The 27,170-nt window shown below is 37.6% G+C and overlaps 2 protein-coding genes across 11 annotated transcripts; both read right to left on the bottom strand.

Moving 5' to 3' along the window:
• Window positions 1–736: 736 nt before the first annotated feature.
• LOC131769514 (uncharacterized) lies at window positions 737–14,558 on the bottom strand. Of its 5 annotated transcripts, XM_066172407.1 has the most exons (7): window positions 12,665–12,766; window positions 10,014–10,065; window positions 7,238–7,585; window positions 6,069–6,842; window positions 5,237–5,561; window positions 3,580–4,700; window positions 737–2,791 (listed from the first exon to the last, which is right to left on the bottom strand). In XM_066172407.1, exons 1-7 carry the CDS (start codon window positions 12,713–12,715, stop codon window positions 2,652–2,654), a joined length of 2,811 nt encoding a protein of 936 aa, XP_066028504.1. In that variant the 5' UTR covers window positions 12,716–12,766; the 3' UTR covers window positions 737–2,651. The 5 variants fall into 5 exon arrangements, with proteins under 5 accessions (XP_066028504.1, XP_058941223.2, XP_066028503.1 ...); XM_059085240.2 differs by lacking the exon at window positions 12,665–12,766 and adding an exon at window positions 14,300–14,558 and having other exon boundaries at window positions 2,648–4,700; XM_066172406.1 differs by having other exon boundaries at window positions 2,648–4,700.
• A 2,051-nt stretch (window positions 14,559–16,609) lies between these two features.
• Window positions 16,610–26,882, bottom strand: LOC131769512 (uncharacterized). 6 transcript variants are annotated; one of them, XM_066172009.1, is made up of 7 exons: window positions 26,827–26,882; window positions 23,817–23,918; window positions 23,658–23,700; window positions 19,982–20,305; window positions 19,176–19,487; window positions 18,399–18,753; window positions 16,610–16,903 (listed from the first exon to the last, which is right to left on the bottom strand). In XM_066172009.1, the coding sequence occupies exons 2-7, from the start codon at window positions 23,856–23,858 to the stop codon at window positions 16,702–16,704; spliced, it is 1,278 nt and encodes a 425-aa protein (XP_066028106.1). In that variant the 5' UTR covers window positions 23,859–23,918; window positions 26,827–26,882; the 3' UTR covers window positions 16,610–16,701. The 6 variants fall into 6 exon arrangements, with proteins under 6 accessions (XP_066028106.1, XP_066028104.1, XP_066028105.1 ...); XM_066172007.1 differs by lacking the exon at window positions 26,827–26,882 and adding an exon at window positions 26,483–26,595; XM_066172008.1 differs by lacking the exon at window positions 26,827–26,882 and adding an exon at window positions 26,156–26,266.
• Between the last annotated feature and the right edge of the window lie 288 nt (window positions 26,883–27,170).

Here is a 27,170-nt window from a genome sequence, read left to right as displayed (position 1 = left end):
GTATCGACTCATTTTCTGGGAGAGGATTTACCACCTTAGAACTCTGCTATTCGTAATGACATTCCATTTGATAAAGAGGCGCCCAAAGTACGTCATGAAGTACGTAACTGGTAGTCGTTTCTAGCTTTTTTTTCTTTACTTGTCTCACACTCAAAGTACTCCCTATATGAGGCGTCAGTGAATCTAGGTGAAAATAGAAAACTGCCGGTCCATCTTACAATACTCCAAGTTGTGCGCAAGTCAACTGTGATCTCTGTTGTTTTCATCCTTTATGGCAAACTTTTAAAAAAACTTTAATGATCTAATAATTTCCTTTATGCCGTGAAATGACGATGACGAATAAGCAGAATTGTGGGTTCCATTGGACACAAGCTGATAAATAAAATGTCTATCCAGGGTCAGTCCTGTTTTAGTTTGCTGTGATTAAGTGTAAAAAAATCGTCGTTTATTCTGTAGTCACATTCGAAATCCATAAAAACTTTTATCCGTTAAACAAAACAGAAGTTGACGCTATCATCAGCCTCAAAGAATGATAGAATTAGTGAAGCACGCTATAGCAGCTTGAAACAAACTGATCTACGTCAGCAGTTTTGGTCATAAAACGTTGTTGTCGTAAATGTTTTGTAAATACTTTAGCCAACGTTAGCAGTGATACACGATAATTTAAGACAGCCCTGTAATTCTTGTATTGTATTGATTAAGTGATTCGTATTCAGTTTTATTTTTGGCCCATTAACATTCATATTTTTGATTATCCAGACTCTCTTTATTCAGTCCAATCCCGTGTCCGAATAATCGAGTTGCGCCCGCATTTACAAGGTTGCTACCCTAGGCCACTTAGACAATGAAATTGTATCGTCAATAAGACGTACGGTTAAACATGATTTTATTTTCCTTCTGTCACTATAAATGCGCCATACATGCAAGACTAAACGCCAGACTTGTCAAACAGGTTTGATCTCTGTGAATGAGAAATAGGGTTTCATTACTTTACCTTTTCTTAATTTACTGCTGAATATATTCCCAGCCGATAGTTTTATTCCAGGTTTTCGCTCCTGTGATGGCATGGTCCACAACAAAGGAACCTGGGGATAAAAACTGCTGCCTCAGAAACAGGCCTGCAATGTTTACAGGATTAGGATTTTGTATCAAACGCTTGGAAGCAATTTAGCTTTTCTTAGACGAGTCCGGTTTCTTGCAAGTTGAAGTAGCACCTTAGATAAAACACTTATCAGCTGAAAAATTTTATGAAATTTGGCACACAGTGTAGTGCACACAAACACATTGCAGACCTATTAAAGCATTACAAAAAGATGCTTTTGTCACGAAAAACATGCTGCCCTGTCTTTGACGGTTGTCTCTTTAAATACACTGTACTAGAGCTACCAGTTTCCAAGAACACAGGTGCTCTTTTGCTGCATGCTGATTCTTTTCGTAGTCTTTGCTAACGTTTTGGTAAGATGTCTCTACGAGGAGAGCACACTGGTAATTATAAGTCTAACAATTTAAAAATCTTGACTATTAATCTGATGGCAATGTTCGTTACTTAGTATAAGCTCAATTCTACTGAAAAACACCTATATTGCAAGGGCCAGCCTTGAGCAGGTAACAGACACAATCATTTTATTATGGGATATGAACAAAGAAAAAGCTATTATCGCCCTTATTCCTCTTATTCCCATAACGAAACTAAACTCAGGCCATGTGTGTCGGTGAGACCCGGGTTTGTTCTGCAAACGATTCGAATGAACGAAGAGAGAGAGAGAGAGGCAACACCCGATGATTTCCCTTATTAACATACAAAAGCCAGCTCTCGTTCCCTTCGAGAATAAAAACCCCCTAACAAAGCGAATGCTGTTCAACTGTTATACCGAATGAAATAAAAAATTTCAGTTCCAGTTTGCCCTTCGCGATATCAAAAAAGATGAAGCTGCTGCAAAAAAAGTAGTATCAGTCTACAACGCTCTTAATTTGCAAATTGTTCGCAACAAAGCTAAAAATCCTAAGTACCACAATGTGTAAAATAAAATCCTAATTCCATTCAACAGCGTTGTCACTTCCATCCGAATTATTAACATTCTGCGTTTGTCACCAAGAATCTATAGCTGAGTCAGGCAGAATCTGAGTAAAGTTTTCATTTAGAAAAGATCATTTCGAAGAAGTCAACCAAGTCTACGACGCTGGAAAAAATCCCACCACCTACAGACAAAAAATCTCTCTTGCAGCACAAAGTTATCTTTACAACAGCCATAGGCGTTTCGTAACTGGCGAAAAATCGCCTCTTGATCTTTTGATTCTGACGCATAAATTTAATCGTCCTGCGTCTTGGAAGACTCAGTCCAATGCGATGAGTGATGTCTACTGTAAGTTTGTTTTGAATGTTGAAGAGAGTTAATATATTTTTAGTTTCACCTTCAAGTTGAACGACTCACCCTTTTGCCTTCTTTTCCGTAGACCTGTCAACTTTACGTTAATGTCATTGGTGAATATTGTCAATTGGTTCCTGATAACTGTTGTCTGGTGTGTTGTATGGTTGCCTTGTATACTTGTCATGAAGGATTAGTTATTTTTAAGCAGAGCGGTACATGTCTTTTGTTAAACATAATGTACCTTCGCCTGTCTACAATGTCTTTCACACTTTGATTTCATGATCAGGTTTGTTCTGTTGGCAGTTTTCCTTCTCGTTTTCCGAAGAAGAATCGAGGCAGTCCCAAAATCTTATCGAGGACAGAAATTTCGGTATTTTTTGGTTGGAGATCGTCAACATTTCTATCGTTGGCGCTTTCTATCACTGAAGTAAAGCAAAAAGACATTGTCATGTTGATCACTGTAAGTGAGTAGCTCGATATCGAGAGAAACGGGAATAGAAGTGCAAAGGAAAGTGTAAGTCAAAGTCAGAGAAAATACCTCGACCCCCAGAGAACTTAGAAATGATAGTGCAAGAGGAAAAGGCATTTTGAGATATTAAGAAATGAAGATAAGCAAACAAAAGTGCATTAATATAGTCTAATTAAGCTGTCCTTTCCAGTAGCAATCCACGACCTACATCAGACTGAGTCCTCCAGCACACAGACAGGGAATTTCTTGAGCCAGGGCGGCACACTAAATTTTTATACTAGCATAAGTTATATAAACTAGCTTGATACGATGATCAACGTCCTCGTCCTCTTCAAAGGACTTTGGCTGCGTCAGCTGCGTAGTATCTCCTCTTCTCATCCATTGGTTGAAGGTGAAGTTACACCGCAGTCGAACCGTCCCCTGAGGGTACAACTACATATACGTGCTTACTTCTGGTTTTACCTTCTCTTCCAACAGATGTAGCCCTAGTGGTGTGTCTTAAGTTAGGGTCAGGTACTGCTGATGTATAGGTGCCCTTAGCTACGATACTATAAAGATCATCATCAGAACTGTCTGGTGGCTCCGGGGGTTGAGGAGGAGAAGGGTGAAAAGATGAAGTTCCTTGAGTATTTCTATAAGAATGCCGGTCAGATAAACGCAAACTTGTACTATTTGCGCATACATCTGGCAAGGCATCTAAAGGAGAAAGAAGCTCTCCCATGCTAGGAGCACGCATCGTACCTTTAGGAGAAAACTGCTCTTGCGAGGAGCTTTTTTCAGCAGACTCTCTCCTGTGCTGAAGGATACCACCTTGCTTGTTGCCTTGGTCAGTGCTTAAGCTTCTGCCTGTTGCATCCTTGTGTCCCGTGTTGGGATCGCTGTCATCTAACCATATTTCGCCCGGCCTGTTGATGTAATTTGGGTTGGTTGTTATATTTGGAACAACATCACTTTCTGATTTTACCTCACTCCATTTCCTGTTTAGTATGGGAGTGTTTCGTTGAGCTGTGTAGGGACTGTTCGATCCACTGCTGCTACTGAGCCCCAGAGTCGCATTTGAAGAGCTGGAAACTTTCATTGGAGAATTTGGACCAACGTTGGCTCTTTGATATCGTGTTGAATTGTGTGCAGCAAATTGTTGCTCTCCAGGAGCCATTGAAAGTGATTTTCCTTGGTTGTTCGGCTCTCGATCCCTTCCAAGCGTTACTAGTCCGACATCCCTCAGCGAATGATCAGGAGGATTATGCTGTGGGTTTCTTGAGGGTGACAGTTGCCCAATACCCGGACTTTGCTGTCTGCTGTTCAAGGTGGAGCTCTGACTCAATAGAGTTCCCCCTGAAACTGATCTGGCTGGTAAGTGTTGCTGCGATGTGCTGTTTATCATCCCCGGGGTAGAAGTTCCACTTGTATGTGTTGGTTGTGCAGCTTGATGCCAGTGGTTACCGGTGGGAGTTCTTTGACGGGGTAGCGTCTTAGCAGGAGATTGAGGATGCGAAGCATGTTCAGAGACCATGTGACGATGCTGATGTGATACATTTCCGGCACTGAGGTGGCGAGGTATTCGCGTCCTCTCGTCTTGATAATCAGATATGCCTTGGCTGTGTTGCCTTTCGTGACTCTTGGATACGTTACCAGTGCTATTTGCTCTACCGTGCCGTGCTGGTCCTGTTCTGGGTTCACTTAGGATCCGACTTCTGGATGGGGTTGACGGTAGACTGTTGGCTGTATCTTTGGCAGGTGGATTTGTTTGGTGTGTATCATTTACAAGGTTGAAAAGTTTGTTGTTATTATTAAACATTGGGTTGACGTGAATACCTGGCTCATTTTCTTTCTTCACTGATCCATTTTCTGTTCCAGGATACCTGTTGTAAAAAGAGACCAAAGCGACCTCAGTATGGTCACATTATTAACAAGAAAAAAAAATGTTTAAGTTTGAGTTTCAACCAAGATTAAGGTACAGACCAATTTTTGTAGAAGTTTGATTCCTCAACAAATTAAGTTTGTTCAAGGGGGTTGCTCGGAAATGTTCGAAAATTTTCTTAGAAGCTTTAAGTCGGCAATTATATAAATTTCGTGGAGCTGGTAACTTTATTTGACATGAAAGTGTATATATTCTTAAAGCCCAGTCCTCCTCTCAAAAAGATTCTTTGGAATGTCGAGAACGGTTGGGTCTCTAAATTTTGTTAAAGTTTACATTCATTATATATTGGGACATTAACTCTGGATTTCAACTTTCATCAAATGTTTTAAGACTAATGCTAACGCCATAATGATTCTCTGGTAAGGACTTGAATTACCGAAACATATTTTTCCAGTTGAAATTCTTTTATTACATGTAATTGAGCATAATAGCCAATAGCAATTACTTGTTATTCACTGATTCCCAATTTACCCTCACCTATCAATGTTAAACTCTTTAGGAACGTGATTATCGACATCGTGTGCGGTGAAGACCACTTCCGGCCCCTTTTGAACCATCATCCCATCGGGTGCTTCCTCTGCATCCGTTGGCTTATTAACTTTTTCAGGAACATGTCCGTTCTGATTCCTCGTCCCTGATTCCTTGGGAAGCTCAATAAATCTCTTTGGTTTATGCATAACGTCAAGTTTGATAAATTCCTTCTTTTTCTGGAGGGTTAAAAAGCAAGCTACTACCGCTACCATAATTATGGCTGCACCCAAAGCACTCAGAATGAAGACTGTAGTATAGGTTGCTTGGTTTTCTACAAGTGATGAAAAAGTGTCGTCATTATTTTGATGTACTTGGTTAATGAATGTATTTAGACTATAATGTCAAGCCCTCCCATAGTTCCTAAAGAAAACGTAGAATATAGTAAGAGTACGTTACTCCTCGTTAAATGACGATTAACATGGCATCAAGGGAGGATTTTTCTCAACCCACAACATTAGTCTTTCATGCTTTCAAGGCTTATGACTAGTTCCAGATTATAACAATTTTTAAGTTATACTCTTGCTCGAGTGCATTTTGACTGAAGAGAGAGAGGCCTATTGTCGTGAAACATACAGCATCAGCATTGGCGTGTTTGTTCTACAGTGAGACATATGCCATCAATCGAGATCTCTAAGGCCCAATGCTACTAGTGTATCAACTTTAACAACACATTCTTGCGTCTTCGTCAGCTCAGTACTGGTTTAAAAAACACAAAAGTGCCTAATGAGTACATGTTTTGCAATTTTGTGTGAATCAAAAGTGACCACGTGAGGCTGACCTTTCATGTGGAGAAACCAAAGGTAAAGTGATCCCGCCACACCCATGACGACTTCTGGGCTTGCCTGTCCCATGACCACTGGTGCAGAAGTGGAAGCAGTTTCGGGTGAGGGGTTTTGTCGAGTTTTGCCATCGGGTATACGTACCGTGGGCGTTATGGTCAATATGCTTGATAGTGCGCTGTTTGGTAAGTTATTCAGTGTCTTGTTTGCTAATGTGTAATCGGTACCGTTGACTGGTATTGTGATAAGTATACCTGTGGATGTGGTTGGAGAATGTTTGTCTTGTTCATTGATAGGATCTGTTGAGGCTATAGGATTAGTTACTATTACACTAACATCAGATTTCGGAACCGTGATGCTCGGTGTTACAGTCTCAACACCTTTACTTACTATTAGGGGTTCAGTGGTAGTATCATGGACGGGTTTCTTAGTAGGTGTCACTTTTTTTGTCATTTTGGCAGACGTTATTGGCCTTTTCGCGGGCATTTCAGTTGAGGAACGAGTAGAGAGTTTAGAAGTAGGTTTAAAAGTAGTTTTTGGTGCAGTGGTGCGCTTTGTTGAATGCGGTGGTTTAGGCGTGCGTGCACGACTCTTTCTCGTGGTGGTGTTTGTGAGTTTTTTCCTTCGAGTGGTCAAAGTTGTCACTCTTTTACGTGTGGGTGTTACCTTAGGCGTTTTTGATTTATTATTCGTGACTGTTACTGTCGTGGGATCTGTGCCGTAACCAGCAGAAGTGGTGTACGGAGGGAAAGTCCTGATTTTCCATTTCTCCTCTGAAGAAAGAACAAGATAAGAAGAAAAGAGGGGGATAGTTGTGAAGACAGAGAGTGAAGAAACGTTCACCAGTTACACTGGCTCTTAAAGCTGGTAGGAAAAAAAGCTTTAAAATTCGTGCAATTCCATTAAGTTAGAGACTTACAAAGCTTTGCCTTAAATTAATTTTCAAACAATGCGTGCGCAAGAATTCCTTACAGAGCGAAAGAGGGTAAATTGGTCGGTCGTCAACATCTTTTCAAACTTTGAAATAACTTAGAACATTCTATATATTACTAAATCCTCCTTTGACTTTAGTTTTGTAGACAACATGTATGTCTGTGGCATTATGTAAAAAAAAACAAACAAACAAACAAACAAACAAAAACTGAAAATTATCTCAACAAAAACTTACCACAACCGTAAATGATGTTGACATATTTGTAAATCTTTTTACAAGGATTTCCAAAGTAGGTTTCATTTACGCTAAAATTACATCGCCTTTTCTTGTCGCACAGCTCTCTTATCAGCCGAGTAACATCCACTACCTTGCACAGTGTCTGGTCGTCTGTTTCATTGGCCCTTATTACTGAATCATCCACATAGGCCTCTGCAAATGGACAAACGGCTCCTTTGGATTCTCGTCCGTAGACCGCGGAATAGATGACCATTGCAAGAGAAGTGTTTTGGCATTTGAACTTTAATGTGGTTCCTTGGCAAACCACCTGGGAAGCTACTCGTCCTACTTGTACGACACGAACCTCTGGAGGGTAAAACATTGATAAAGCTATTTCCTTACAATGCGCAGTCAGTATTGCAAGTTCGTCGCAAAAAAAAAATGTCTTTAAAATTTTCTTTCTTATTAATCGAGACTCAAATTTTCTTTTCAAGGCTATGATTAGCTCTGGTGTTTCTTTGGAAGGGCCGAAAATGATACAATTGTAACTTGAAGCTAAACAACGAAAGTGAACTTTGTTGAACTGTAAGAAGCGAGAGTTTACGAAGCATTTCTTGCAAAACAAGGGAAAAACCACCAAATAGTTAGAACAATAAAAATGGCCATTCATCTTTTTGCTTAGAAGTTGATTTTTTGTTTCTTTTTATCATTATCATTTTCCCCTCATTCTTTATCTTGTTGCACCTTAAGTGAATATGCATTTGTGAATATGCTTCTTTTGTTTTTTGTTTATTTTTGTTTCTCTTTCTGGAACTTACCCGCGTTTGTTTTGATGCACTTTTAACGCGGTTGCAAATTACCATCCTAATAAACCTCAGTGTTTTCATTCCACACTGGCATCCAATTATGAAGAGGAACTCTACCACTCATGAGAATTGACAGATTTTCATTCTGATTGAAGGAATATGCTCCCTCAAAGATATTTTCCTCCCAGGTTATCTAAGACGTACGGGCTATAATTCATACAGCTGGAAAGAAAAGACTTTAACTTTGACGAATTTGTTAAGAAAATCTTTGTATCTCTTTTACACTTAAATTTTGTGATCTATCTTTGATGATCAAGTCTTTGCCGAAATTGCCACAAGAAATGTTTACACCTGATGTTAAAGATACAACACGAACCAAATTTTGCATAACCAATTACACGCCGTCTTGTCTCATTTGAAGAATAACTTGATATTCTTTACTCGTGATCTTTACTCCAAGGAGAATTCTCAAACATTCTCTTGAGGGAACTGGCATGATCTATAATTAATTGCAAAAAGGTATCGACTCTTTGGCGCCCTCATTCTTAAATTATCTCGTACTTAGAAGGTTTAGAACGTGTGCCCATGAAAAATATATGATGAGAAGTGCTGTTTATGCTTTCGATCTGACTCAATAGGTTTGTGGGAAAACGCCATGAAACTTCTATAAGCCTACGTTTAATTAGATGTCGGACCATGAGAGCTTTCAAATATTAAAAAGAGTAGATGTAAAGTAAGGTTTTGTCGAGTTGAAGGCACGTGTAAAATTTGTGAAATCTCAAATTCTTAGAAAGGAGGTAAAAGAGTGTTGTATTTTTGTGTAACAAAAATATAGTCAGTCGCGAAATTGAAAAGTTTTTATCGCAGAAAGCTCGTTTAAAAAAAGAACTCAATATTTTTGGCATTGGTTTACAACGAAAAGAAAAACTGATGAAAAAACGGAGGTTTTGCCATTACCTCTAATAAATGAACTTACTATAACACGCACAGATGTGTCAGTTCCGAGACGAAGTTGAATCGTGTTTACAAATGTTGACTAATTACTGGAGTTCGTTCAAAAAATAGCTTCCTTTGTGAACATTACGCGGGAAGTGTTAACAAAAATAGCACAAAGGGAGCTAATTAATAATAATAACGCAAACGAAAATAGAGACGGTTTCTTGAATTCTTCCCTTTCCTCTCAGCTTGAGGTAAAGTCGCACCAAGGGGTTTCAATAATTTTCTTTTCGCATAATGCGTTCAGACATCGGTAATATCTGCATGACATATTTGGGTATGTAAAACAAGCGATTGTTTTTGTAATAGATTTTTTGGCTAACCACTTTTGTTTTCTTAATGGACACCTACAGCTTCTTAACTTTCGCATCGCTGTAGCGCATCCTATATTTCTTAAATGGGATTTTGAAAACAATCATTCGTATTTGCCTTGTGATCGTTTCAAACAAAATTTGTCTGCCTTATATAACAAACAAATTGCCTCCCTTTCCGCAGTCAAGAAATGTTGTAATTTTTAATCTTTTACATATACGCATGCGGTCAAGAAAAGGCATACTCAATGATGGCAAATTTTACCACAAAAGCTTTATCACAATGCTTCTCGTATTTTCCCTTTTTTGTTACCACGCACAATTATTTCGCTGACAGAATTCCTATCGCGTTTAGACACAGAGCTATTAAAATTAGATGACAAAGGCGCTGGCTTCCCGATTGTTTTCAAAATTCGAAGTTATTTAAGTAGGAAATAAAAATCAGTATGCTTGCTTCTTTTTCTCTGAGTTACTTCGAAACAGGTGAAAAATTTCGCTTGTTTTGTTTACACATTGCGTGCCTCAGTAGGCCTTATGTATCACTTTTACTAGACATGTTATTTGTAGCCTCCTTAATCGGAGACAAGCTTAGTTCTTACTAGACATGTTATTTGTAGCCTCCTTAATCGGAGACAAGCTTAGTTCGATAGGATGTAACTTGGCAAACACACTTGAACTTACCGCTATTGTTAACCGACATGGTTAGCTTCAGCATGAGGATCACAAGGCTAATCTGGTAAGAGAAAAACACTCAGATTAAGAGACAGTAGGAAAAGAATTTCTGACGCATATGAGGTCAGCTTTCAATATGGGAAAATGATTTAAGCTTACTTTTGCAAACAATCCAGAGGAATCTAAAATTATCATCGTGAATTCTGATCATTGAACCTCTCTGCCCTATTTCCCGTTTCCTTGTCCTTCTTTGAGTGGTGATTCCTCTCTGACAACAATTACACCTACATGGCCGAATCTGAATTTGTTATAGTGTCGTCTTCTAAATTGACTCGCCTGTCCGGGTAAGCAAAATTTATGGTGATTTTCATTAATTTTAATGCGCTTTTAGTAGGCAGAACTGTCACAAACGCGATTTCAAAGGCCTTCACTCCATCGAATCAAATTTCGTCCGAATTTACGATAAAAAAACTCTATTTTTTTCGGCGAGATCTCGATGAAAGGTTTCTAAGTCTCCTCGACGAGCCTTGATCCATATGATCTCGGTTGCGAGGTGTTGAAGTGGTAAGAATCGATTAATTCTAGAGTAAACTTTTTAGATATTTCTGGTTTTCTATCCACATTTTATTGAATCGTTTTACCACCTGCTTTCAAACATCACCTGTTCCCCTAATATAGCCAATGATATAGCCAATGAGTTGTCAAATACGCTAAGACATAATTGCAGCATTGAGTCGACACCAAGAAACACTGGGCAAAGTCTATTATAGCAACACAAAAGGCAAACAAAATCAAATTATTAGAGACACCGGGCATCTTTACATCCAGTGAGACATTGCGGGCCGCACTCGAATTTAGCCCGAAGCGGATCACACTTACTCTCAAATTGCTAATATCATTGCGGAACTCCTCAAAAGCCCCCAATAAGCAGTTTTCAAAGGGAGGCGCTATCTAAAATATTTCAGTATTTGAATTTTCGATGACACGAAAAGCGCTCGATCTCAATAACCATGTAACCGGTAAATAACAGAAGTACAAACATTATGCAAAACATCTTGTGTTATGAATTTCGCTCTTAATTCTAAGTGAATGAAATTGAATGTGAGCTGCTTCAGTTTATTTTGAGATTTTAGTCCTCAGCAAAACTAAAAATCGCTGAAGATCTATATTCGATATGTTAAGCGAATGTCTTTCTTAAGCAACAAATTTTCCAACACAGGACCCATCATCGCCAAAAGAGTTTAGAGAGAAAATTAATAAGCGATTTTTTTTCTTTTTTCTTCCGACCGGTAAAATTGTTACTTAGTTTGCCTCACTAATATTACATCGCTAATCAAAGGTTTGGCTGGACATTTAATAACCAAAATAAACAATAATATTATTCGCTTTCCATATTTTCACGCACAATATATATTATCACTGTGATGTTGAATTCGCCTTTCTGTACATCAGCAAATTAGAATTACTACTCGCGGATTCATCATTAATCACCAGAATTTGTAAAAATGGACAGCTGTCATTTCCTCTCCCATCTTCCATACGTTGTAATAAAGCAAGAAAAGAGGCCTTTTAAATTTTTATTTATGTTGTTGGGTAAGATAGTCCTTTCTTAGAGGCAATATTAAGGTGTAATGGATTAATAGAGCCTTATGTGTAAAGTCCTTCAGTTTACAAAGAGCAGTTCCCGAGTACATTCGTTAGGAAATCCAATACTCCCTCTTTAAGTTTTAGCTCGGTTTGAACCTTTACAATGATATTTTGATGAAAAAATTCTCCGCTGGAAACACGAAGTGTTGCTCTAAGAATCAGTTATGAGAATTTGGTTTTATATCAAAAAAATTCCCCGCAATTGTTTTGTTAACTTTGTTTATAATGGACACCTGCCTGTTTTGACTGTGTTACTACTTCAGGAGAAATCAGCATATGATCAAATAAAATCTTGGAGAAATTTATCGCAAAGCATGTTTAGAGGGAAGATAACTGTCCTATCTTTCCTTGGTGAAAAGAATTTCTGATTTTCATGATAACTGATATCATTTCGAGGGAATAAATATTTGCGACTGATAGACACAAAAGAGTTCGATCACTGAATGTATCCTTCTCTATGGCTGAAGGCATTATTTACATATTTAGAGAAAATGAGTCTCATTCCGTTTGGCAGTCAACAAATTGTCCACTATTTTGCGCCCTAAAGCCTGCCTTGATGATTAAGGCAAAGTCTACTGAGATAACTTTTTATTCCAAGGTAAGTGAAAACTAAAAGGGTGTTCAAATGTGTGAGGTGAAAAACGATCACTTACTTACTCACTCATGCAGCGACTGAATGCACCTTTGCTTACATTGTTGGGGACATTCACCGACACAGTAAACTCCTTTGGTATTCATTGTAATATAAATCTTATTTTTCAAACCGACCAAAATTACCGTAACAAATGTGGAATGTGACCAGCTGGGGATAGTGGATTTAATCTCAAAAGCGCAACAGAGAGGTCTGCCTAAATCCTTATCATTAAATCTTTACCAGTTTGTTGCAAAAGAATTCTGATTCATTTGTTGTATAAACTAGGTGAAAAAAATTTAAGAAACAGAGCAGCGCTTTCAGCTTCTCTTTTCCAGACAAATTGAGTAAAGATCCAAACCGTAATCTGCTCTTAACCTACCTGTACCTGACGACATAACTTCACACCCATCATGGAGAGTAGAAGCAACATAAAAGTCGTTGAGTATTGTCTAAAGCACAACGAGTGAAGATTGAGGAAATGGATGAGGCGACGCGTCAGAACTTGATATCTATCACACGGTTAAATTTTTTGAAAGTAAGAATTACAATACCAACAAGTCGAAATTTCATGTGACAGGATAGCAATAGGTAATACAATCATGTCTGACAAGTGGAGCAATGCGGTAATGATGGAAAAGACTTAAATGTGTGCGCAAATTCGCATTGAAATCTAGTAATCAAACGACTCGAATTAATAATGACTTAATCCAGTTCATCGATTCGGTCTCACCTTATACATATTGACAGAGATAGGTGCATGCAGCCACCACATCCAATCAGTGCATTTTGACCCTTACGGGCCGCTCATTTTGACTGTTCTCATTGCTAGGTAGTGATTTTCCACAATTATGCAACATGTTTGAGAGTTATTTTGATGAAGTAATGCAAGCATATTACTCAACAATATACTGTTTTGTCCATTTTTTTTTATCTATAATTCATTATTGTCAGTTCTTTACCACTCATTTCTTCTTCGCCTAAAATTTCATTCAAACAGAGTGGTAGATAAGCGCATGGCAAAGATAACGATCTTTACTCTGGAAAAATTAAGTAAATTAATAGAGTGCATTTGTCATGTTCCACTCCTTATTTTTTTTGAGTGATTGTGAAGTTTGTGTTGTAAAATTTGAAATACCTTTTTTGCAGCACACAGAGTAGCATTCAAGTGAATCTGCTTCACCGTCATTGTAGGAAATCCAAATGACAAAAAATCTATCTTCAACGCTCTAAGTGGATTTCTTTGGTTAGCAGCGCGTTGAAGTAAGTTATCTTGATTCCCATTCGGACAGCACTTTTGGTATCACAAAAACTGCACGAACTTTTTCGGATTTAGAAATGATTCTTGATCGTCTGGAGGTTATGAAGATATCACAACAACTGTAATGTTTGTGGGTGTTTGCATTACAAAGGCACCGTTTAATTTCCGCTCTGCTAGATCCTCCTCACTGCGCGGTTACTTAAGCCATTATTCATTGGAAAGAACTCAGAGATTTTCTATTAAACGGCTACACATACAAACACAAAGCAAAAGGTTTTAACGTGCTGAGATTGTGTTGACGCATTTGTACACAAAAAAGCATTTCTTTAAATGAAAATCGAAGAACATTGCTCAGAAAGGAAGCAAAACAATTCGCCTGGGAAAGACCATATTGCTTTGATGCGTTTATTGTCGATGGCATATCTTAATATTTATGCATTTTTCACACATTTTCCTTTATCCTGTTATACACTCGATTTTGATCGCCCCGCAAAAGTACATTTCTCTCCATCTCTTTTATATCATTGTGATAACTAAAGTAAAGAATGTACATCGCATAAAATCCTTTTTTCACTATTATTATGTCAAGATAGACCTTAAAGCACTCGAAGATTTTAACCAGATCCTGGTGTCTGAAAGCTCGATACAAGCATCACGCACCAGAAACAAGAAATTCAGTGCACGCAATAATGTTTTAAGTAGTAGGTTTTAGAAATGTTTTACCGCTCGAAAGGAATAAAATGACTGTATACTTACTACAGATATCTTCGTTTCCCAAGCCATTTCTTAGCCAGCGTGTTGGCAGATGATGTGTAGGCGAGCGATGGTTTTCGCATCTGTCACTAGCTATATATAGGAAATCGAATTCTTTCAGCTTAGTTCAAACTTTCGGATTCGCGGTTTGGCCGTCCGTGGTTCTAAGGGGAGAGGTATCGGTTGTTCTTTCGAAAGCATTTGTCATTTCTTCATTGCGCTCTTCTCGTCGCTTTCAATTCGTACAAGTGTATTTACTTAAACAAACAGTTATGGGCATTAATTAAACCAGACACTGGCAGCTGATGCAGCTGAATCTAAAAGAATGGGTCGAGTGATGTGGCGACGTGGAGGTCTGTAACTGAATATGAAGCTAGCAACTGAGCATGTCGCAGAGTTTAATTTTGAAAAGCATACTTACAAAAAAGAAACGGATTTCAAATTGTTCACCGACCAAAAATATATATACATAAAGCTAATTCTTAGCGTTAAAATTCAGTGACTGAGTTAGATTACAGCTTATATGAATTTACAATCTAGCGTATATATTTTCCCTTATTCAGTGTTGCCAGATAACTCAGTCTCAAACAGATGACAGAAACAAACTAAGGCACGCTTTCTCCATTAAACAACTAGGTCTTCTAAAACAAATTAATGAACAGTGATAGTGATAAACAGATTTAAGAAAGCCGTGGTAAGCCGCTTCAATCACTGATAGCCTCCTGAGACTGACCTGCATTTTTTGTTTTTGTTTTGGTTTGTTTTTCTCCTTCGAACTTCCGTTCAGCTCGATGAAATCAGCATTTCCAGTCTAGGCTGAGCTGAGCTACCGGTTCTTGTCTGCGAGAAAATATACTGGTTCAAACCAAAATACCAAAATGTGTCACGTGAGTCCTATTTCGATGATAAATGCTGGCCAACATCCATTCTTAGCGGGATAATACATCAATAATATTTCAAATACTTCCTTTGTCAAGCATAAATCTATTCATAAGGTTGAGGCACTCGTATCTGTCAGTTTTAATGGTGCATTATAAGAGTTGTGTTCCACTCCGGCCTGCCTCCGAATAGTTCTTCGCCATCTTTAAAAATGGTGTTGTAAAAATGTATTTATAATCTGGCGCATCCTTGTCAATCCTAAACCTTTGGACAGAAGCACAATACCAAGCAAATGGAAAATTTCATTTTCTTACAGGGTAATGCTATTCTGAAAACTGAATATTGATTTCTTATTTCATCTCATACACAGAAAACTGACATGAGTAACTCTGGTCGGAAGAGATCTTTGCTCTAGGGGATCAGATTTGCAAATTATTACATGCCTCTTGCGACGAAGCTATCTTAATTGAATAGGAGTAGGAAGCTCTCGTTAGCAACTTAAGAGCCTCAGCATATCAGTTAGTCGCCTGAGGAGGTTATTGCGACTATATTTGAGCACAATCCGTAGATTCATTGTTTCAGTGATTTGTTAGTTTGCTGTAAGAACCCAAATACAATTTGAAAAAAGATATATCAGTAAACATTTGTTCACCTCAACTTTATCATATAAAAATTGCATTTTAGAGTTAGGAGCATTACTGATTTCCAGCTAGTTCAATCTTTCATAAAATCATCAGCCATACATTTTGTAGACATGACTTGCTTCATTAGTTACCTTGATGAATTAGGAAATGAATATTCTGTCTCACTTTCTCATGTACTTATTTATTATTTCACCATTACGCCTTTTTACCACATTAGGGAAATCAAACCCGCAAAATACACGACGATATTACATTATAGTACGGGGCAAAAATACGGACGGAAAGCGGAGGAACAAAATGGCCACAATGAACGATCAAAACATGCCTTTTTTCCGCTTTTTAGGCTTGACTTTTTAAGCAACAAACTTTGAAGTGCGTCGGTTTCTTTTTGGGTTGGTCATCAGGAACACTGAAATGAACTCTTATGTGCTGTTTCCGCCTTTCACGCACGACGCCATATGCTATTGATTTAATGTTTAAATATGGCCGTAGGAAGCATGAGAACATAACCCTAAGCCGACTTTTTGTAAACGAATAAATCTTCCCGCCAGGTGTGTAGTGAAATGAAAGGCATAAACATGGACATTCAACATTTCCATCCTTTGCCGTTGCAACCTTGTATCACGTTTAGAGGAAATTAGTAATCAGTGACAATTTTAAATTGCCTGTTTGAAGCGCGATGAAAATAAATGGTTTATTTTGATTGATTATATTAGACAAAAATCGAGAATTTGACTGGCTCTTTGTTGTTTTTGGAAAATTTCTAAAGCCTAGCTTTGAATTTAAGAGATTGAGCTTTCTCAGATATCATTTAATTTTGAGTTATCAACAGAATTCCTGACGCATCATTTTTCATAATCAGTAAAAGAGTATACAGGGAGGCTAGTAATAAAGAGCCTCTGAGGAAGGTCTGCTGTCTCCAGTCCTCGATCTGCGGGCATCGAAGTTTGAAGGCTTCTCCCGTTCAATTCCTAGTGATCTGTTACTTGGGTACTCTGGGCCCATAAACCTTTTTGAGCTGCCGTATCTCGTGGGTGTGGCAGGTGAATATGGGCTTCGTTGGTATCTGAGAGTTTCATTCTGTCTGAAGTAAAGGCAAGGAGAAATGTTGACTCGGAACTCTATTTGGTTTCCGTGCTTGAAAATGAACTCAGGAATAATTACCTGTTACATGATAGCAACCATTCTGAAATTCATGTTGAGTAACAAAGGTGTGTAAAGAGGGTCTCAATGGAGGTGATGACTTTTACAGCTAATAATTAAAATGTTGGCCATTTTACGGCTATCGGTCAATTTCTTCCACATGTTGTTAAAAGAAAACTTTTTAAGGTTAACTTTTATACGATCAACGGTTAAAACTCGCCAATTTTTATGCCTAACGGCTAATTTTTTTTCCGTTTCACAGCTAAGAGTCAACCTTATCGAGACCGTCTCGAAAAATACATCAGCAAATAAAGAGATTACACATTGCATTGAATTTATTCTTAAAAGTATGCGTCAAGTTTCTCTTTCTTATTCCTTACGTCTTGAAGGAATTTCGGCGTCGAGTTATTATTGTATCCATTAACGTTCTTTTTTTTTGCGCTGTATGATTTGTCGTGGTCAGTGGGGCACTTTGGTTCTAGTTAACAAGAGAACTGAGGCGCTCAAGCGCCCCTCTTACTTTTGAAGCCCTATTACGATTTGTCAAAAAGGCTGTGTGGCGTAACTTGAATTACTTACACAGTAACATATGTTGTAGTTAATCGCCCATAAATAATATTAGTGCGAAAACTGCAAATGATTTTAATATTTCTTAGCTTCACTTTGCGTTAACAAAAGAAAGTTCTTAGAGTCTTAAAAGTCTTTGCCTTTTTATGTGATCAAAGACCTCGTAAGTGCTCTAAACGAATTAGTTGTGCTGTTATAAAATTTGAATATTACTTATGAAAAAAACATGGATTTTTTTTTAATGCTACTTAATGTTAAATAAAAGTGTTATGTGATCTTATTGGTCCTTGGTTGTGTTTTAAAAATCAAGTGGAGGGTATTAGGCCTTGATAGGAAGGCAATTAGAGGAGCGCTGCGGCGTTAGCGTGGAATACTTTTTCCCCTTTTTATAGCTTGCTGAAAGAAAAATGAAACACAGCACCATAAAAAAAATAAAAATAAAATTACATATCAAAGGAATAAGTGAAAAAAGAGTGCAGGGAATATTAAGGACGGAGATCATTAACGTTGATGCATAAAGAATGAGGAGGTTTTTAGATTATTTGCTTCGTGAAACAAATGCTTAGCTTTGAAGAGCAGAAAAAATCAATTGACTATGCAGTCTTATATAGCCAGCTAAAAAGAAAGATTTTCATCACAAAGAACTGAAGCCTTTCTTGGTCTTCCGGAAAGGGCTGAGAAGGAATTCCATTTGTCTGTTTGTTTTTCGGCCATATTGCAAGTCAGCTTTTCAATAAGATATATAATTTTAGTTACTACATATAGCGGCCATGTTTCACATTCTTTACTGTAAGATTTAAGATCAAAACGTCTTCATAAACATGGACAGAACTTGTAATTTTTGTTTGAAAGGGGTGCACCTGGCTTACCTCTCGCCGTTCATATCTCTTGTGTGAACATCTTTTGTGCCGAATGTCCCTACCACTGAACCATTTTCAGACTTCTTTTGCGGTAAGGTTCTACCACGATGCCAGTTGTAGTTGTGTCCTTCTATCATGTAATCTGGAGGCGGGGTCTTGACGGGGCCGTGTATGAATGGATCAACTTCCGGCAGTGTTTTCCGTTCAACCGTTCCATATGCGTTTAATTTTGGCAACTCTTTGACGTGTAAATGTTGCTTGTTTTCATTGTGGCGATAGTATACGAAAATACCAACGATAATTGCAAGAACAAGTGCACTAGCAGCGCTGGCGAAAAACACTGTTATATAGTCAGACCCGTGATCTGAAAAGAAGGGTGCAAATTATAAGTGTTTGTATTTTTTTTTTAGCTGCGATTATCAGGCATTTAGATCAATGTAAACCACAAGCTAATATCATTTCTGGATATTTCCATTAAAAAGCAACTTGAGTAAATGAAACTTTGATACAAGCGAAATAATTTACCTCTCCAAGAACGGAATAGGGAAGATTCAAAGTTAATGGCAAGCATTTTGCATTGGGCTCAGTGAAGTAGTGTGAATGATTCGCCGAAAACTTAGGCAACAGCGCAGACCCCAGTTTGACTTTGTTCATTCTCGCTTTCCTGGTCTTGACTGCAATTTCTTGTTTTGGAGGTTTATACGATAGGGGGATAAACAAACGAATGGGCTTTTTCTCTCTACCCCAATATAGGGTTGTTACCGAACCTTAGTCGTTCTCATATACCTTGCACGAACAAAAGCCACACAAACAGTGCACCTGCGATCCCAAGTGATCTGACGTTAGAATCAGAAGAGGAGCCAGCCTGCTCCACATAAGGAGTGTCGATGACAATTGTATCTTCCCTAGTTTTGGCGCTGACGGTTGTCGTGACATTCCCAACTGTCTTTGAAAGCAGGGTCAGTGGAATGGAACTGGAGGGAGAGAGAGAGGTTGCTGTTGGAGATATTGCTACCAATACCGATGAGGAACTGACCAATGAAGAGGTAGGGACTGATACAATGCTTGTTGTTGTGGTTTCCGTTCCTGTTGGTAGCTCTTTAAAAAAACGCAATAATGATAATATGTAAGAATATCTTAGGACGCGACAGTTCGTTGGAATAGATTAGATTTTACCCATATCACGTCTTAAGCTTTGAGACACTATGAAATTAGGCATTGCGCAGAAATGGTAAAACGCAAGCTACTTTCGACTTTTTTCCTATAGACAAGACGATGCTCAACGGTAAAACCACTAGAGCTGAAACTCTTGTTGCATCACACAGCGTAGATTTCCATTTTTTTTTTTCCAAAAAGCAGCTCAACGCTCTGAACGAGGGAATGAGCTGGTGTCAGTTTTCTGCATGTATACAAATAATTTTGTTATTCTTAATCTTCAGATTCAAAATATGTTGTTAGACCTTAGTTTATCTTTTTCCGCTATGACAATACATAGCTGGAGGGGTGAAGTTAGACTTTCCTGATTACTTAAAGAGGCATAAGGGTAAAAACGGCAGTTTTCAACAGCATTCACGAAGATTGATATTACTCACCGCATGTATAAACCAAAGTCAAATACAAATGCTTCTTCTGCGGGAAACGATCTCCGAAGATTCCAGCATTAATTTTCACCCTGCACTTGTTTCTCCTTTCACATAGGGCTTTAAACTTTTCTGTGAAGTCTGTGTCGCCCCACTTGTAATTCGTGTCATTATCGTGTCCGTCGTAGGGGCACAGCACCTTACCAGGCTGTGCTCGTCCATAGTTTGCAGAATAAATATTCAGCCCCAAGCTTGCGTTTGTGCAATGGACCACGAAGTGTTCTCCGTCACATCCTACTTCGCTTTTTATAGCTTCAAAATCTGGTAAGGAGCTCGCTGAAAAATAAAAAACAAACTTTGATTGGTCTCAGAGATTTGAGCTTGCTTGAAGTGGCTTAATGCCTTTGCTTTAAGTCACTTAATGCAACGAAATTCGAATTATTAGGCAAAGTTCTGGTTAAGTACATAAGCATTGAGAGATGGAGCAGAAGCTTATAACCAAGGTCGTAAGCTCCTGGTGGAGACAGTTATTATCCACTTTTGATCCATGAAACTGAATACTATTTTCCAAAGCTCTTAATTAAGCCCAAGAAAGATCGCAAGGAGAATAAAACTCTCAAAATTGTTATTCTTTTTTTCTTTTCATCGGAGGTTGATTTAAAAATAAAAAATAAAAAAAGCTAAGAAAATTTAGGACTCCTCTAAACAAATTAAAGTTGAGAAAATCAATTGTTGAACATCGTGGTTTCATGAAATCTCGGTCCATGTAAAAAAAAAAAATTGTTTGAGAATTTCAATTTCTGGGCTGCTTTACGTCATGTACACTGAATTCCAATAGCAAAGATCGAACTATAATACAGCAAAAAAGTTAGATCGCCCTCTCGTTCTCAAGAAATTAAATGAAATGATTCATTTGCAGAAATGGCTCTTAAATGGGGCCATTGTTATGTATTAAATGTGACAGAGTCAGTCATGAAAACCATACGGGCATTTCTGACCTGCCGAAACTATTGCAAATTGGATTGTCCGTGAATTGCTTTATGTGGTATAACTAAATTCGGAGATTATGTCGTTTCGGGCAGAAATTTACCATTATTATTAGGGTCTTGTCCCTCATATAACCTTCTGCAGATACAACTGTACATGTTCAGTTGATCCAACTCAAATAGAAGTTTGTCACTTAGTACTCCTATCAATCGCTAACAAAAAAAGAATGACGTTTCATATTTGTTAATTGACTCTTAGACCTTACAATCAATCTACGTTATACAAAGTCCACTATCAACAGTAGTTCTGTTAGGCCAAGTTGTTACAAATTGATAAAACTACCCGATAATCGATCAGTGTCAGAGAACTAAAATAGCAGTGATAGAAGTTGAAAAAAAAAAGGAAGAAAAAACTCCAGTGGAGCATTTTTACAGTTTAATAATTCATTCAGTTGAAGCTGAGTTCTGAAAAACACTACCCTCAGGATTTAGCTCTTCAGCGAGATTTCTAATTTTATTTGTCGTTTAGTTTTAAAGTTTCGTGTATGAAGGTCTCCTCTAGTTGCTATAAATTTTCTGTTTTTCGTCATTCTCATTGCGGAGTTCAATTTTGAACATATCTTTAAAAAACGGAGACCAAACTGGTGCTAACTTCTATCTCTTTGAGTTCAATTATTTCCTTTTCTTAAAGCTAATTTTGCAAATGAACCCATGATAAAAGTCGATATAATTCTTACTTGAAAAGAAATTTTTCTCAATTGTAAAGATGCTTGTATATTGACGAAATTGATCAAACGCTATTTTTGTCGAAAAATTATCTAAACGAAGACACTTCCCTTATATTTACGTTTGTTTTCCGTCAAAAATACTCAGTGCAGTGAGAGGAACCATTTGTACTAATCAACGATTTACTCTTTGAAAATAAAATCTATTTTCGGGATCTTGTGTCTCTTTTTAAGGACTCAGTTTATTTGATTTCCGAAAAACACTCTACATTGATGATTGTTGTCTCATATCATATGCTGACTATTTCATATGGATACAGAAAGAAAAAAAAGGTGTTTTTTTGCCAACACTAACGAACATATTTTCTGTTTCACACTAAACTACACAATTTGACGAAATTATTCGAAAGCGGTTGGTTTGATTTGCACCATTCCTTAAAAGATTAAAAAAAAAAAAGACTATCGCTGCTCTATCCATCTCTATTTTAAAACAGATCGAAAACACCCGGTAAAAATGAAGTAGACAAAATAGTACTAATCTAATTACATGTTATTTTTCCAAACTTGCAATGTAATAAATGAAGAATTACTCTGTAAAGATATTCCTTGAGATCGAGGTAAATATCGCAGTTATTTACTAAATAATGTTACGAGATTAATATATCAACTACTTCTCATCGAAATGTGAGTATACTAACACTTTTATGGAAAGTTTTTAAATAAAACTCGAAACATTTTAGATCCGATGAATTTGCCAACAGTGAAAAATTCATCAAGTATGCTCTAACCAGAGCAAGCATTTTCTACCATGCCAGAGAGAAGTAACTGCCTTGATTAAAAATATTGTTATGTCACATTCTAGTTGTCATTCTCAATAAGTTTCGTTCGCATTATATTTCTCTACCTTTAAGAAAGCCTAGTATTGTGTATAAAGTTTTAAATTCATGGCAATTAAATTTTAAATTCACAAGAAGCAGTTTAGAAAATATTTCGGAGAGCACATCTGTGGAGTTTCCATAGTCGATGAAATTAATACCCCAAATTACTCAAAGAGCTGTACTTTATTAGAACCTAGCATTTAATTTGGAATCGATCCCAGCTGAACAAAGCGGAATACAAACACAAAATTTAAATGTATCATAGACATTCATGCATTTGTTGTGTGGTTTTATACTAAGATTAACTGCAATCCTATTGGTCAACGCAAACGAATACTAGAATTTCTCAGCTGGGCGTTCTTTAAGCGTTGTGCAAATTACTCCGCCTTTTAAAGAAAACAAGATTTTCGAGAATGATTGAATCAAAAATAGCTTACATGAAACAAGTATCATTGTCTTAGAAGCCGCAAAACTGCGACAATTGCGTTAAGGGAACTCACGGAGCTACCTCTCTCGGTACCCAATCAACAACTTATGCGGTTGAATCGTAAACATACAAGATTAATCGTGACGGGATTTCTTTGAGTCTAAATTAAACGTTTTCATTCGTGATAATAAGCGGCAAACCTCGAACTGAACTTAAAATTCAATGGTATAACACCCTTGAACCAAAGAATGCCGCCAGGCGTAATTTCCGAGAAAGCTGAAAGAGATATCTCGGTCGCTTTAGCTAATTTCGAAAAATCTCAGCAACATTAGCGCTGGATGAAAAAGGGAACAATTACATATCAATAACTGATATCCTTGAACTCGCGTGTTAATATTTGTTTAAGGCCTCATATCTTTGTCGATCGAACAAAATGTTATTGAAAGTGCCCATTTCAGAGCCCAGCCCTTGAAGAGCTGTTTACACTACAGATGAAGTCTGAAACTTTCCTCGAAATGTGACCTCTTCGAGAGATTAATCCAATGCGTAAGCCTCAGTAAATCATTTAAAAAATTTTACGTTCAACGTACAAACTGTAAACAAAGAGCATAAATAGTAGAGGAATATTAGATGAAACTGTAATAAAGAATCAGAGAAAACTGTAGAGTTTACCTCCAAAATGAAGAAAAAAATCACTGAGAAGCAGCGGCAAGACCTATGGCATAAAATACAAAAAAAAACATGTGAATTCTTAACAGCGCAATCACTGCTCATTCGTGTTCGGCTTAAAACAGTTCGCTAGTAACTGTACGCAAATTACAGTTCACTTACCAATTTCAAAACACTCGCTTTGTACAATAGCTCAGAGGCCATTTCAGTGCCATGTAGAGATTCCAACAATTTCACTTTGGTGGCGCTGAATCGTGATCTACCCTGGGTAAGAGAGAAGTTAAAGAATTAAAGCGAGGGTGAAATATCAAGCCGAGAGTGCGAGTCCCCCTCAGTTTTCTACTAATATATCTTCATGAACTGTTGCCGCAGGGGTTTTGTTGAATCATCGCTCACCGCACCACCTGTCTTAGCACTGCAGACAATACACAAATCTTGCGTCAGAATTTTAATCAGCAAAGGTTTCAACTAAACCCAAATTTTAACAAAGGAAGACGAAGAAAAGAATTTCTAATAAAGGCAGCAAAGAATTAACGAATTAAGAACACTCTCCAAGCGGGTCATTTAGCAAAAAGCGAATGTTTTGGTGAACATGCTTCATTTGAAAACAGCGCGTAGACTAGGGCGCGTCCGATGTTGCCAAGCTGGATGAAGTCAGAATGGCGACTCTCAGCAAAATGGATTAATCTTCTCAAATTAATAAGTAAAATCTTAATCAAAGCTTCACAGTTCAGCCTTTCTTTTTTTAAAAGAAGGATTTACACCCAAGCATTCTGCGATGACGCCTTTCTAAGTAAACATTTTGACTTCTCTATGAACCTTGTACCAATTAAATCAATATTTCAGCTTTATGCCTACCTGCGGGGCAAAAACGTCTGTTGATCGAAGATGAAAAGAATGAAAACTGTACGCCAGTTCAACTGGTTTTGCTAACGAGCTCCGAAACCCACGGTTATTTATGTGCAAACAACAATGTCATCGTAGATGTTAATCAATCGTAGCAACTTCCTATTTGTGATATACTTTTTCCTTGTCAAAGTTAGCATTAGCAATTTTTTTGTTCTCCTATGACTCTTTAATTAAACGTCAACGAGTGACCATACTTTCATCTCACCACATTTGTATTCATTTGGAAGCAATTATTAAATTTGACTGATCCTTGACGTGAACAACCCACCATTAGTCACGAAAAATTTATTCCATTGTTCTTGCTGTTAGTTTTTTATCTTTAATCTAGATTGCCGATCTAAAGTTGTGAGACCAACGTTTACTTTACAACTTCCGGTTTGACATTTGAAGATAGCTTGGCAAGAAAGACGCGAAAACGTGCGGCTACTGAAATCTCTACTGCTAGTAATTAGGTTTATCGGTATCTTTCTTGACTCTTCGCTACTTTATGGCCTTTGTTGGGAATATATGTGTGAATCAAATTTTTAATAGCAAAATAAGGGCACAAATTATCTTGACGCACACTTTTCTTTATTGTCTCAATCACATCGGCATAATTTTCCATCCACGTTCAACCGAAAAAGACAAATGATAAACTTCCCATTCAGAGCTATATTTGGATAGTCCACAATTGCGGTTATCCGAAGTACTCTTTGCCAAAAGGATTGAATAGTTGCCTGGATAATACAGTACGGTAATTCGCTTGTTTTAATCAATGCTCGTCAAGGAAGTCGGTACGACAATTGGAGGAAAATGATGCATATAGAAGTGGGTTTCGTAGATTTGTACGCAGCTCTACGTCGTCTGCACCAAATTACTCAAGTTACAGATCAATGGTTTTTCAAGCACTCATACCCTTTGATACGTATTTGCCTTTTTTATTCGTTCTGCCTCTCATGCACAAGTTTTCCCCTCTTTTCCTTCATTTCTCCGCTTTTCGTTTGAATTTGAGTCTCTTGTTTATATGAAGACTGTAATCCCACGCAATGCCGACGCGCTTTTTCCTTCAGTGACTCAATTCAGCACGAATGAAAAGAAAAATGTTTATCTAATCCCTACTAATGTGCACGTTGTTGGGTCATTGAACGTTTTTTTCTCAGTGGTTATTGGTTTTATAATAAGATTTTTGGGCTAAATTTAGAAACCCGCCTCCTTAAGCATCAGATGTCAGATGGTTTCCAAGAAAAGTACCCACCGAAGTGAAGTTATTGCCCATCTCACCAATTACGCTATTCCATCATCTTAAAATATCACTGAAAAAGATCTATAGGTTTCGACCCGTTGAACTTGCACCCGGGAGCGTTTTCGAAGCTTCTAGAAAGAGTTATCACAGATGCGTGATTCTCTTCATCGCCGAGTTGAGCTAAAACAAATAAATTAAACGACCAATTTTAAGTAACTGCGAGCTTTCCGTCTGATGATATGGAAAAAGTAAATTACAATAAAATTTGTGAGACTATCATTCAGTCGCTTTGCCGCAAACGGCACATTTAGAACTGTTACTTACGGAATGAAATTTGCCCTCACAACTTTGATTCATTTAGTATCTATACCTGGAAGGATTTGCATATCCTTTCCGGTTCGACATCTTGTAGAAATGTTTCGAATGCCTTACTTCTATCACTTCCTGATACTGCAAATGGTCTTAATCGGGTTATAGCAGAATGCTTTTCAAACAATTTGGTTCTATCAATCGAGTTGATGTAAATTTGTCACCGCAAAGAGTTTTAAAGACTGACATTTCGAGCGTTAGACCTTCGGTAGAGTTAATAATGAAATCTTGTAATAGTTGGACAAACGATCGTGGCGAAAAAAGATACGAGAGTAAATTAAAGGACTGACAATCCATGCGCGGGTAAAGTTATACAATCTGACATTACCTCACTTGTTATCACGTGACAATACTCAAACTGAATGGGAAGACGACTTTCCAAGTTGCTAATGGGTACAAAACATTTAAAACTATGGAGCTGTTGTTCCCCCGACGAAAATGCTACAGTTATGCAACCGTTAACACTCGGGTTCCTCACAATAACAACTGAAAATCTAGTAGAATCCATGCTGCGTATAAGGTATTGAATCAATATACTTTGTTTAGCAATTTTGATTTGTTTTCCTTTACTTTTCAAATTTCCGTATTTTGTATTCCATAACAATTTCTCCACATCGATTATGTGACTGTCTTTAGGGCTGCCAAGTCTAAATGTTTTCGTTTAAATCTTACCTTTAATATCAACGTTGTTAGTCTTTATAGGCGCACTGTATACTATTCTGTGGATCACCATCAACGCCCCCCTTTAAATTATAAAGATTAAGGTTATATTTAAACTGAGACCGCATCCGCTTTCTTCAGTATTCACAACAATCTAGTAGCTTACTCCAGAGAACAATCAATACAAATACTAAGAATACAAAATATAACGTGCTTTTCAAAACATATTTTTAGCAGAAGCCATCACGGAAGGAAGATCTCCAGCTGAGCTTCAACTTCCTTCCACTCAAAAATTTAAAACTCACTGAGCATCATCACATCGTCTAATAGTTCACTGAGATAACTTTCAGCTTAAC

This window comes from Pocillopora verrucosa, chromosome 9 (assembly GCF_036669915.1).
Source record: "Pocillopora verrucosa isolate sample1 chromosome 9, ASM3666991v2, whole genome shotgun sequence".
Taxonomy (NCBI): domain Eukaryota; kingdom Metazoa; phylum Cnidaria; class Anthozoa; order Scleractinia; family Pocilloporidae; genus Pocillopora; species Pocillopora verrucosa.
This window is presented reverse-complemented; position numbering and strand designations above follow the sequence as displayed.

Bases quoted from the DNA above. Each gene is read 5' to 3' on its own strand.
- LOC131769514 (XM_066172406.1), bottom strand. From the start codon at position 12,715: ATGTTGCTTCTACTCTCCATGATGGGTGTGAAGTTATGTCGTCAGGTA. The intron at 10,066-12,664 runs GTAGGTTAAGAG...TTCTCTTACCAG, and splicing joins AGTTATGTCGTCAGGTACAG to ATTAGCCTTGTGATCCTCAT. The intron at 5,562-6,068 runs GTCAGCCTCACG...CATCACTTGTAG, and splicing joins TTGGTTTCTCCACATGAAAG to AAAACCAAGCAACCTATACT.
- LOC131769512 (XM_066172009.1), bottom strand. From the start codon at position 23,858: ATGGCCTCTGAGCTATTGTACAAAGCGAGTGTTTTGAAATTG. The intron at 18,754-19,175 runs GTATATGAGAAC...CCTTCTTTTCAG, and splicing joins GTGGCTTTTGTTCGTGCAAG to ATCACGGGTCTGACTATATA. The intron at 16,904-18,398 runs GTAAGCCAGGTG...CCTTTACTTCAG, and splicing joins AGAGATATGAACGGCGAGAG to ACAGAATGAAACTCTCAGAT.